The 12,993-nt window shown below is 45.6% G+C and overlaps 1 protein-coding gene across 1 annotated transcript; it reads right to left on the minus strand.

The window, feature by feature from the left end:
- Positions 1-990: 990 nt before the first annotated feature.
- On the minus strand, positions 991-12,450 carry dnai3 (dynein axonemal intermediate chain 3). The gene is made up of 24 exons (XM_029828861.1): positions 12,422-12,450; positions 11,971-12,075; positions 11,451-11,509; positions 11,341-11,379; positions 9,364-9,548; positions 9,018-9,122; positions 8,440-8,565; positions 8,112-8,311; positions 7,820-7,936; positions 7,546-7,739; positions 7,154-7,260; positions 6,765-6,854; positions 6,520-6,597; positions 5,641-5,760; positions 5,318-5,391; positions 4,811-4,937; positions 4,625-4,700; positions 3,146-3,216; positions 3,023-3,077; positions 2,757-2,887; positions 2,461-2,668; positions 2,186-2,277; positions 1,963-2,064; positions 991-1,185 (listed from the first exon to the last, which is right to left on the minus strand). Exons 2-24 carry the CDS (start codon positions 12,030-12,032, stop codon positions 1,060-1,062), a joined length of 2,544 nt encoding a protein of 847 aa, XP_029684721.1. The 5' UTR covers positions 12,033-12,075; positions 12,422-12,450; the 3' UTR covers positions 991-1,059.
- Positions 12,451-12,993: the final 543 nt, after the last annotated feature.

The raw sequence follows: 12,993 nt of genomic DNA on the forward strand, positions 1-12,993 counted from the left end.
AACAATGCCGGGGGAACGGCTTAATTCGCCAGGCCTGATTTACAGCCCCTCCTCGCCCAGCACCAGCTCACATTGTTTCCCAGGATTTCAAAAATAGGTGATAAAAACTGGACCGCGGGCACTCCATCCCCACCCCCCAAGGAGGCATTTATGTGAGGGAATTACTCTTGGATTTAGATGAAGAAATCAGAGAAATGTGACGTGCCTCGGTGGGGGGTTGCTGGGTTTGTGTGAGGAGCAGCTGAACTGACCTTCGGATGCTCATTGAACTGCACAACATTCTTTTTTCATCAGCTATTACAATAATCGCTAACCGGCGAGGGCGACCACACTCCCCGCGCGAGCTGGTGTGCACGATGCCGAGCTGGCCTGGCACAAAGTGAAAGGAGCTCTTGCGTGGACAGAGAGGACACACAACAGAATTCCCAGAGAGGTGCGAGGAGGGGACCAGTGGTGGTGCGGAGGCCCCTTTTGTCACCCAGGCCTTGTGTGTGCCTCAGGGGCCATGTGGACTCCTGCCTCCGCCCTCACCTTCTCTGTGACGGGACTGTCTGAGTGAATGAGTCATGGCCACTGTGATGCGGAGACCAGCCTGGCTCGCTGAGAGCAATCAGCTCCTGCCATCTTCTCTCTCCTCTGAGGCATCTCAAGCCCTGTGAGAACCTGGCATTAGGCAGCTGCCCGCCATATTATGCAGCAACGACCTCCCCTCCCTCCCTCCTGCTGTCCCTATGGCCTCTTTTCTGGCAGGACACCGGCTGTCAGTTACAACTATAGGTTTGCAGGGCTGCTCTTGACCCGAGGTGGACCCCGCACTCTGAAGCGTCCTTATTTTATCGCCATAAAGGAGGCGAAACTAATGGAGCCCAGAGAGGCTGGAGGGGTGCCGGTGCAGCAGCGCAAACAGAGTTACTGTTGGTTTAACAAACAACAAGTGGCAAATCATGCAAACATGATTTCATATTTTGACTGTTGACAGCCCAGATAACATTTTTAAGAAGAAACTGACATCAGCATTAGTTTATTTAACATTTTCCATCACAGCGAAGAGTGAAGGTCTCAGGTGTCTTCAGTGCCCACAGCTGCTGACGGAAGGCCGATGTCCTTCAGGATCTGTTTCTCCAGTATCAGGAATTCATCATATTCCTGCTGTTTAGTCAATTCCAATACTGTTCTGGTTGGTTTCTGTTAATCATCAGAAGCATAGATAAAAGACTTAGAGAATATGCTGTCAGGGGACCAACATAAACACCCTGGCCACCATTTTTTCAATAAAAGCAAATGTAACTGTGCACACAGCTCAGATTACTCTGTTCCATCTAGAATCGGCATATAAGGACAATCTAGCATCCAAGATTGAGATGGTAAAAGAGATGGCTTCCATACTTGGAGACAAATCAATGACTTCTGCTGGGAGGAGAGGATCAAATAAAGATGTGAATGAATTAATCATGAGGGGACAAAGAGTCAGAGAGGGCTAAACTGAAGATGCAAAGCAAGGATAACTTTCTCAAAGACTTTGCAGCTTCAGCTCTGAACTGGAATGAACTGAACTGTTTAACCAAAATAATGAAAACATTTGTGTCCAAGGCCTCAAAAGCAGGCAGCCAGAGACCACCGATGGGAAAAATAACAAACCAAGAGAGCAGAAGGCAGTGGGAGCCACAGAGAAGGGAAACAAATGACTTCAAACAGAAACAACCCACTCAGACACAACTGAGGATACCAGAGAGGAACAAAGGTCCTTATAAAACCTCCCAGTTCCAGCTGATGGGCTCCAGCTGAGGGAGATCTCAGGTGCTGCTCATTACTCCTGATGAGCTGCGACCTTCAGCGAACCCTCCAGGCTCAACAGTCTCATTCAAGAATGAGATGACATGTAAAGTTTAAACGACGAGTAATAAACGACACTTCTGCCTTTGAAAAGGCGCCACACAGGCAGCTTTTTGGACAGCTTCTCACCTTCTTGTCCTCCTTCCTCTCCTTTCCCCACAGTTCCTCCATCTCCAGAAAGCTCTTCAGCCGCTTTTCCTCCATCTCAAAGTACTTCATCACGCCGCTGCTCTGTGTGCGGACAGAGCGTAGCAGTTTTAATAAAACACGTTTCACCTCAGGGATGAACTCGCCGTTAACCCTTGAGGAATTAGAATAGATGAGTGATAAGAGGGCGATCAGTGAGTCTTACTTCATGCCTGGCGCAAACGTGGAATGCTTTTGGGATTTCCAATATACGGACCAATCCTTCATCGTCAGTCACAGCCAGGAAGTGCTGCCGGGCTGTTGGAAAAAAAACAAAACGATTTGGGGTTTAAACAATGTGAGAAAGGGTACACAATGTTACAGTCTGTCATTTTCAAATAATCCAATCATTTGAATCTTTAAATGCGGCTAGATTTTTTTAAAATGTTCCTTTTCCTCAAGAATAGCCTGAGGAAGAGGGGTACCTAAAGCAGGACTTACATGAAAGCATGCAGGGTTTCATACAGGTGATCCTGGCTTTGCTGACGTGCTCCTGGACGTGCACAGGCTCACTCGTCCTTTCCAGCAGGTTCCACACCTCCACGCTGCCGTCCTCTTTCCCAATGAAGAAAACAGCAGGTCTGGACAGGGACCAGCATCCCGCACAGTACGTTTGGTCAGAGTTTGCAGACTGGATGATGGGACCTTCCTGATGGTGGAGCAGAGTAAAAGAACACAGCATCTGGTCAGTCGTCTCCAACCCTGGCTGGAGTCTTTGCTGCTACCAGAGTTGTTACCATGACTTCCTCCCTCCAGATGGCAAAATTCCACTCGCCCACAGACAAAATGATGTTTTTGAAGAAGGGAGACCGCTGCACTGTGTTTACCACCCAGTGGTGGACACTGAAACAGTGGAGGGGCTTGGTACCTGCAACACAGAGGGAAAGACAAAAGGTTGGAAAATCAACCTTTGTTTGAAATTCCTTGAGAATGAGTGGCAGAATAAATGTATAAATGCACAATTGTATAAATGTGCAACAGTCCAGAATACTGTGATTCTCACCCTGCTCAGACTCATCCTTCCCTTGTGCCCAGTCTGTGTAAATAATCTCCCCATCCTGGAAACACAAGCAAAAATGTCAGAGCCAGTGTATAAAGACAGAGACTTGCTTTGGTAAATATGTACCTCTGTTCCAATATAGAGCTTGGTATTGACGTCTGGCAACATGTTCGAATTAACATCTTCATGATCTTCACCTGTAAATGGAAAATGCAGAAGGAAGTTTATCAGAAAGAGCATCTTAAATTAAGGTTCAGCTTTTTTACATCCCGGGATCCTTTCCAGCTTGACGAGAAAGGCGGGAAAACAGGAAAAACAAACTCATATGTGAGATAGTAAAATCACAAGTGGATTGAAGTCAAAAGAAATGAGAGATTGACAAGTGAATTGGTGCAGCCGGCTCTGTAATCTGACCATGAACGAGAGGACAGCAGGACAAAAGAGAGGGAGGTGAGCTGAATGGGCTGGTAAGAGGGGATATGAGGGGGGTGGGAAAGAAAGGAGTGAGGATTGTGTTGAGAAGGGTCCAGTAAGGGAGAAGGGTGGGACGGCTGAGATAGGCAGGCCTGGTTGTGATGGAAGAGTCTTTTCCATCACAAAAGCCCGACTGTCTCTCAGTGCGGCACCGTCCGTTCACACCCCCTCCTTATCAGCAGCCTGCTTCCACTCATGTCCCAGCCTCACTCTGTTAGATTAGCTCCTGAAGGTCAGATCAGATTACCCAATCACACATCTCCTTAATCCACTTTCCACACACAGTTGAGATGTGTGTAAGATATGAGACAGATGATAGAGCCCATCCTGATCCACACACGGTGCTGCTCAATGTGCTTACTGCCCACCGGGGACGTGGAGCAGGGCGGTGGTCCAAAGTTTAGAGAAAAATGAAATGACAGAAGATTACTAAAATGTAATTACCTGTGTAATTAATTGTGTGGTCTTGAGAGTGACTCAATTTTCACATTTGTTCCAAACTTTTTGGGGAGGATTTGGTGCGGCGCTCGTGCCAAAAGCATAAATCTCACCATGATCTTTAGCGTGGAACACTTTGGACACTTCATAGCTAACGCAGCAATTTTACTTGGTAATATTTAACCTCTAAAATTTTGCTCTGACTAAAAACAAACAGCTCAAGAGGGGCCAAATTAATAAGCGCCCTGAGAACAGGTCCGTTCTGCATCAGACAACCACCAACGCTGTGTCTGCGGCGGTTGTCCAGACAAAGACGGGCCTCTTCCTGACCAGCCAGGACACACACGATCATCTTCTGGCCTGAGCGGTATATTGGAAAGAGCTGACAGTCAGCGAGGCTACGGCTTTGCGATGCTAACTATCTAGACCGTGTTTTGGAAGCACGTCTTAATAAAGTGCAGGGAAACTAGAAAAGGGAAGAGAAAGACAGGCAGACCCATTCAAAGAAGAATTAAAGACAAGATCCTCCAGACATTTGAAGTCAAACCACAACGTTTCAGACAAATCTGGACAGTTTTACACAGTTTACTGACCAGGATTAATACAATCGTTCATTTTGATCAGTGCACAAGCCTGCAGAAGAGCAGTCAGACAGACAGACAGACAGAAACCCAGGCTGGCGTGTCTCCTTACCATTGCAGGTGTAGTGTTCCATGCTGAACCTCAAAGGAACATATTCTCCACTGGTATCGATCTTTGAGAGGGAAACCTGAGATGAGGCAGGAAAGAAGACTGAACAACTGACAGAGAACAGACGTTTTTGAGCAGCAAACAGACGAAGGTTGTGGGTCAAACCAGTCAGCTTTGCGTCCACAGTACCTGGAAGAGAGGCTTCCACGTCCGCTCAGGCTGTCTGAACGACTGCATCTTCTGGTCAGTTAGCTTCCTCTCCAACACAGACTCGTTAAACCATTTTAGTGTCTGTACATCCCAGAACTTTAGGGTGCTTCGGGATGAGAAAGTAGTGGAAAATCCATCATTATAATCTGTGTTCATCAACATCACACATCAAAAACAATTTAAAACACTCTGCTCGACTTTAAAAAGACAGGCTGGTTAACTACACCTCATTGGGCTTTACGGAGAGTTACTGAACAGAAGTTCACTCAGTCAACAAAATTGAGTTGCAACTTTCTGATATTACAACCTAAAATAAAGTCAGGAGCTCAAAAAGGCCAATAATGTGTGAAGGTGATCTAATTATGTCTCCCAGAAGGAAACAAACACAGAAAAATTCGAGTAGGAAGGAAAGGCAGACATGGAGCAACACAATAATAACCGTCCCATGACTATCAGACAGAAATGAAATGTGTCGGTCAGTCCTACCAGTCCAAGGAGCAGCTGAGAACCTGGACAGACATTTTGTGTTGGTTCTTTACAGGAATGCCTGTATCGGTCACCTAAGCAGAGAGAGAGAGTCACAGATGGGTCCGTCAGGCTAAATGGTGTAAGTCGATGCAGTCATGGGGTGGGTGGGTGGTAATTCATCGAAACATTCTAAGACAGGTAAATAAAAGCATCCACATCTGATCTTGAAGCTTAAGACCATTTCGGTCTTGCAGGATGGCGCAGTACTTAAATGGAAGCTGTCAAGGCTGTCAACTTTACAGTGTCAAAGGTCAGCCCTGTCATCCAGCCCTCGGCCTTACCGCGAATGCTGGCGGGAGCCATGTGATATCAGTAACTGCTCCTCGGTGCTTGCTCTGTAAGGTAGATGCTGCACAGTAATGCAGGAGCGGAATCGTATGGTCTTTGGTGTCAGTGAGGTCCTGGAAGCGGTTTAGACACAAAAAGGCAAAAAGCATTAGATAACACATTCCCTCAAAAACAGGCAGTGAGTCAGTACACGTCAGGAGGCCTTTTAACCTTTGTCAGGCTTTTGTTTTTGGAAAATCTGGGGGAAATTAAAGTCATACGCTGACTTCCTGCCAAACAAGCTACTAAGGTTAATAACAAATTGACAACCTAATCAGTGTTATAACGTATTCACGGCTGGATTAAAACATCTGTATGAATCACGCCCATGCTTATTTTTGTTTGAGTTAAACAGAAATCTAATCTAGACAGCAGGATTTCGGCTCAATTTCTCTGATAAGTTAGCAACAGGTGCTACATGGAAGGTTGTTAACAGATACAAGTGACGTTGTTTACACTGCAAACACGATGGGGGGAAGTGATCTGATTTGCCTGTGTGCTCTCCCCTATGCGGCAGGGTGGAGGGCTTGTGTAACAGCTGGAGTATGTGAGCTGATGCTGTTGACTCGAGAATGACGAGCAAATATGGACAATGGACACGGGGGAGGTATGGCGGGTGGGCGAGGGGAAAGTCGAAAAAGGAAAAGGATGGAGGCAGCTGTTCCACTGTCATAAAAAGACGCAAAGCAGAAGGGCGCTGGATGATGGGGGCAAAGGGGATCGCATGCACGTTGAAATGTAGTCACGCCGTTGCTGCATTGACCATTAGACTGCAGGAGTCTCTTCTCCTGATAAAACGGGAACACACACTCACACAAAGTAGGGATACCTACAAATTTGTCGTCTTCAGAGACTTTTTTGTCAGTGGCCTGTAAGACGGTGACATGGGCGGAAATGTCCCAGAGTACGACCTGAAACAGCAGCAACAGACAATCAGTGACATCACATGGCAACAAGCAACAACAACAGCAACAACCAGACGTGTTTGATGAATGATTAGCTTCGATTTGCTTCCTCCTGCATACAAAGAAGGCACAAGAGATGGCAGATTCCTGCAGTCCAGTGGGAATCTCAGTACCTGCCCATTTCTGCAGCCGCCAACAATAATATTTGGATCAGAGGGGCAGAACTCAAAGGCTAAAATGTCGTCTGGGCCTTCCAGCAGCAACTGTAAACAATAGAGAAATCCCACATGTAAAGCGGACTGGCATCGCCTTTCAGTGGAGCCATTTTGATTTATTGGGTTCTCGCCATCCCGAGTATTTCTTTATTCTGGTCTTTTTGCCATTGCTATGGTTTCACTGCTCCAACCAGCAGTGAAAGCAAAGCGTGACTTCGTGAGAAAGCTCAGTTGTATGGATTGAGAATCATTTTATTACAGCGTCGATAACATTTTGAAATGGAATGAAAGCCAGCGGAAAGCCACCTGTGCTTTCTGTGCGTTGTATTTCCAAGTCTTTTCCTTACCAGGGGCTGAAAGAGGTTGGAAAAGCTGTAGAAGAGAATGAGGGATGGTTTGTCGACAAATGTAGCGGCCCGCTTCTTTTTCCCTGCCATGGCTACAGCTATCACACCTGTCACATATAAAAAGGCCTCATATTCTACACCAATAAAACAAACATTTTAAATAATGCAGCAGGTGTTTTTCTGGGTCTTGATGTGATGACTGCAGGAAATTACAAATCAGGAGTAAAGAAATCTGCCAAAAACCCGACATTCTGACACGTTATCAGCGCCACATGGTCATAGCTTCCAGGAGGACTGTTTATCAATGTTATTCTTGACCAATAAATCTTATTACTAACATTTAAACCCAAAGTTTCCCACATTTAAGAGTACCCCCCAGAAACCTGCTTTACCGTGGATGTTAGGATGCCAGTTAATGCTGCTGACTTTCTTGTCCTGAGTGTATTTCTGGTTGACAAAATCTTGATAAATCATTAAATCTTTGGAAGCCTTTGCAGGCCTGCCGTGTTCAGCCACTTCCTCCAGATTTTCACAGTCGTCTTTGAACACGTTCATGATGGCCTCCTGCTGCAGGTTGACCAACGTCCTAAAAAACACGCAGGCGTTGCGGTTCAAGAGGTTCTATTGATGGCGTGCAGCCAGAGTGTGAATGATGGGCTGTGATACCTGGGGGTCACTAGGTTCATAAAACGTTTCAAACTCCCAGACTGCAAGATGCCCTCTTTTTCTTCATCAGTCAACTGTTCCAATGCATACTGGGTGGAGGCATTTTTCTGAAACTTCCTGGGGAAAAGAAGTACACATTTGCAGAGTCAGTGCTTTACACCATGGACCCATGGACAGGACGTGCAGGGTTTAACTATAAAGGACGTGGTCACTGATTTAAAAGAACTCATTTAGCTGTCTTATATCCCAGTGGTGAACGACTGTATCAGAGTGTGCTGCTCTGCTGAAGCACCATTGTGTCTGAGCGCTGTTGTTCTGCAGCGTGGGAATAGCCTGGATGCTGGAGTCCAGCTGCACCCGCTTGATGCTGAAGCTGCTGTCTTCGTAGGAGGCGCAGTCTATGAGGCCGGTCTGAGCATCTGTAGCGCTGCGGTCGGAAAAACAGACGGGTTGGCCGAACGCCCTGCGCTCCCTGGAGAATGCGTACTGTAGCTGACCACGAGAAAACAGAAAGGCAGGATTCAACAAAGAGGCACAGCGGTTGAGAGGGACGGCGATGACAGAAAAAGAGTGGATTTAATATACAAGTAGGAAGCTGTGCTTTTGCTAAGGCGCTGTACCTTTTTTCGAGTCTCTCTGACAGATTCAGCCTCTATTTCATGCTCACTGCCGAGTCCGATCCAGTGCTTTGGCCTTGGAGGTACTTCAACTTCCTCCTCTGCTTCCTGTTCCACAGGCGTGGGGGGCTGTGGGACGCAGTTGGAATCAAATTAGAATAAAGTTTAAGAGAAGAAGGACAAATAAATCTAAGAATTTGATTTCCTCATGTTGTTACTATGGCTACCAAACAGGACAGATGACCCCCCCTCCCAGTAGAAAGTTGTATAGTGAAGTTTAATGTGCCTGTTCAATTTTCTCCTGTGCATTTAAACGTCACGCTGCTGCTCATTAAATGCACCACCTGATTTTACCCATTCTGATAAAGTCTTTCAAGTATCTGAGTAAACATTTAAAAAAAAACATTTTGTAAACTCTAAAAAGAGGCAACAATAGTTTTCTGTGCAATAACTCTGACATCCATCACAATATTTACTATCTATGGAGCAATATCATATAAGAACTGTGACTCGTACATGGCCGTTTTTCTCATTTATTCTGAAGCAGCTGTCCTAATTCCCATAAAATGAGACAATCTCACCTTGAGGATTTTCTCCTTAGCCTCTGGTGTAAGAACCAGGTAGAAACACTGACCGTAGGCGAAGGTCCTGTCGTAAACCAGCAACAGCTCCTCATCTGGATAATCCTGGAAGATAAATCGATGCATGAACTCAAACCTGGGGCATTAATTAGCTGAGAAAGACATAGACATGTTGAGTTTTGTGTGTTCCTCGGGTTTCACTCCTCCAGAGATGCTGTTACTGTGTATGGGGGGGGGGGGTTGTGCCAGTCTGTGAGCATCAGTAGGGTCGCCGCGGGCGGTGTCGTCATGCACCGCGTCTTGAGGGCATTGTCCGAGAGATCAGTGTGACAATCAATCTGCTCACCAGCACGATCTGTTTCGCGGGGCTGAAATCGGACACCGCCGCTCTCTTCTTCATGTCCTGGACGACGTCGTCTTTTTTCAGCAGCTTGTAGGGACTCTCCCCTGTGACGTGTTCTTCTGCGATGCAGCCAAACATCTCTTGGGTGACTGATGTCAGCAGCAAGGGGAGTATATCTTCAGGGTGACCTTGGGGAAAGAGGTCGCAATCGATGAAGGCGAGTAATACGAGAGAGGAGAGACATTCAACACAGACATCTTAGAAAATAGGCTAATTATTTCAGTAAATGTGCAAAATGGAATCTACCACAGAAGTAATTACACAGGCTAATCTAACTCACAGAATAAATGCCTGTATAATGCCTTTGTGTTAGTGTCAAAGGCAGGAAAATGAGACGCTTGTGCACATAATAAGTAGGGCTTTAACATGTCTACACGTATGTCTTCTGTAGACTGTACAAAACAATGTGCTGTCATCATCTCTGCCTCAACAAATCACAGATAAACATAGATTGTGTATAATTCCTTAAGAGGTGCATGCTCAAGACTGAGCCGTTAAAAACATGATGGGATTGTCCTTCATATCTATCCCTGAAAGTGAGGATAAGAAACACATTTTAAACTGGAAAACAACGTACGTCAATGCCTTCTTTGCAGGCATTGGATCTTTCTAGGTGAGGAGATGTTTTTAAGCGTCACCCATGGGTCTGAGCCTCACCTGTCAACTGATATTTACACAATGGACAGGCTTTAAATGTATGGCCTGCCTATGGCCTGTGACGCATGTTCTTGTCCTTACGTTTTGGATCAAACACGCAACAATGCCTCTGATCCTTGGCTTGCCCCTCCCTGCAGGCTGGACCACCCTACACCATTACAGGATGAAACAGGCTCCGTGTGAATAGGCTACCCGCAATTTACAAACATGTGGGAAAGCTGCTTTTACGGGCAACAGAAGCAATAATGCACGACTCCATGAGGCTGGTGGTGACAGCCATCGAGCTGGAACTGTTACTGTACACAACCACTGCAGCACTGCCAACAGCAAAGCTGTTTTTTTAGTTCATAAACTCTCCATGCAGACTAATCCAGTCTTAAGTCCAGGCCGAGTCCAGAGCATCCTCCAGCAAACAGGCGTCTGCATAATGACAGTTTTCATGCTGTTTGCGGTATCTCGCTTCAAAGTCTTCCCAAAGCGTTGCTAAGGGGACACTAGGAATGCTAAAGCAGAGCTTAAGTAACCACTTCCCAGCTGGGTGTGTCGCCCTTTTCCACTCGCAGCGTTTAGTCTTCACACAAATTCACTGTAGTAAAGACTTGTGTCCCTCATTAAGGAAAATATGCCAGCTATGGCATCTTCTCCACCAGGAAATATTAGGATATATTATAGGAAATATTATAGGAATAGCACGATATCCAAAATCCCATAACCCTAAAAGACTTCATTGAATTCATACAGTGACAAATTCTTAAAATAAATAAATATAAGTGACATTTTAACTCCTGCAAGAGCAAATGACCTCCGCCGTGGCGAAGGTGCACATTGTGAGTGACCTGCATTCGACCAAAAAACACGTCTGCAGGCCCGACAATGAAGCAGTCCGTGACAATGGAGACCCGCAGCTGCCTGGAGAGCTCAATGTCTGAAGGCTGTGCAACAGTATACACCCAGCTCACATCAGGAGAATGGGTATTGTTTCCTCAGCACCTCCAAAACATCCTCACGTAGTAGTTTCAGTCATCTATCTTCAAAGACACGCAGTCATTCTCATTCAGGCAGGACACAGAAACAGTCAGACCCTGAGCTGTCCAATAATCCAAGATCATATTGCTTCTATATCTGCATCAATAACCACAGACTTTCTGGGTGCACAACATAAAAATGATCTGCTATCTTATCACTTTTAATGTGACATTCATTTGTTGTGATTTTTAAGCGGTGTGATAAGAGTTGCAAAGGGAAGAAATGATGTTGACTTACTAGGCTTCTCCTCTTCAACAGGTGTCTGGGCTTTTTTGCCTAGACAGAAATTGAGAGATCAGTGAGTTTTATGCATTCCAACATGCGGAGCTTGATTTTTGGATGCTCACCTTTACCCTTCTTCTTACGGTCAGGACTTTTCTTCACCTTGGATTTTGGCTTCTTTGGACTGGGGAGGGTTTGGCTAATATTAATTTGTTAAATTACAAGGTCAAAATCACAGATTTTATCACTCGGCAACACTGAAAAGCCAGAGATCTGTCAGCCACAGCCTGGCGAGACAGACCATGACAGAGATTATCAATGGACGTGGCGACACCTAGTGGTGGAAATATCACACGCCAGCATAAAAGACGAAATACGGATGGCCTGTGTGCGTGCGTGCGTGCGTGCTTGTGTGGAGGTGGGAATTTTTCCCCCCCTCATTAATCCCCAATACCCCAGAACGAGGAAGTGAAAACTAGAATTATTTAGATTGTGCTTGGAAAAACGTTGCATGACGTTGCTTGGATGAGTATGGATGAAACACTTTCAATATTTTACACCTTTTGCATTGAATGAATTTGCATGAATATGATGTAATGTGCAATAGGATGAGGCGTGCCTGGGAGTCACCATGTCACCACTCACCCCGCCATCTCGCTGTCAGAGCTGTTTTCATCTGAACCAAAGACAGAAGAGGACGAGCTCATGAACCCCTCAGCTCAAGTTTGGGGCTCCTCTCAGAGGACGTCACTGGTCAAGACAGATAAACCTCGATAAACAGGCCAGAAATATGCTTGATATATTCACCCTTTTCTTTTTAATATGAATCAATATAGCACAGTTGTTTTTGACATCAATGTTACGACATGACACGAAATGTGCAATGATGATCGACATGATCTGGGTTAAAAATATATATATTGTGGGACGTCACTGTCTATCTTATAGATATAAATATCCATCCTATGTGATAGTTTTTTTTCTGATGAGCTGTATTTTATGCGGTATTTTCGTGGTGTAGCGATTTCACTAGATTAAAACAATGTTTTACATATTTATTTGAATAAAACATCGCTGTTTTCAGTATTTTTTTTACCTTGTTCGATTTGAACTTTCTACAGTTGCTGACTGTTAATCAATGAATGATCCCAAAAGTGTAGACGGCTGATGTACTGCAAAGTATTCTTGCTTTAAATCAAAGGTCTTTAACCTTTGAACACTGAAATGTCATCCCCCTCACGCACGCACGCACGCACGCACGCACGCACGCACGCACGCACGCTTACCTCCGGGTGTGATAACCGGTGTGGGAACAGAGGCGTTTTGCACGGTGCGGGGCGCGTCTGCTGCGGGAGCTGCTGCGGGAGCTGCTGCGGGGCCTGGCCGTCTGGAAGCGCTTTGAAACGGGGAGAAGCTCACGGCAGCGCCCGCTGATCGTTGGGAACAGACAGAGCAGAACGTTACGCGCTTTTACGTCAGTTTCCAAACTAAAAAACAACAGAAACTGTCGCTAGATGTGTCGCTTTGGACAAACAAACAACAAATAAGTAAAAAAAAGTGGGCGAGACGATTTGAAAAGTCTTAAATTTAGCGAGAAACTCGCAAAATTGACGACGCCGTTTTACGAAAAATAGTCTGGTTGAGCGAGTCAAAGTTACGACTCAGTTT

Source organism: Takifugu rubripes, chromosome 20 (assembly GCF_901000725.2).
Source record: "Takifugu rubripes chromosome 20, fTakRub1.2, whole genome shotgun sequence".
In the NCBI taxonomy this organism is placed as follows: domain Eukaryota; kingdom Metazoa; phylum Chordata; class Actinopteri; order Tetraodontiformes; family Tetraodontidae; genus Takifugu; species Takifugu rubripes.

What these genes read in the sequence shown, in the direction of transcription:
- dnai3 (XM_029828861.1), bottom strand. Translation starts at nt 12,032, where the DNA reads ATGAGCTCGTCCTCTTCTGTCTTTGGTTCAGATGAAAACAGCTCTGAC. An exon ending in TCTCTGAAGACGACAAATTT is followed by an intron (nt 5,761 to 6,519) that starts GTAGGTATCCCT and finishes AACCGCTTCCAG; the next exon opens with GACCTCACTGACACCAAAGA. An exon ending in AGCTCTATATTGGAACAGAG is followed by an intron (nt 3,078 to 3,145) that starts GTACATATTTAC and finishes TTGTGTTTCCAG; the next exon opens with GATGGGGAGATTATTTACAC.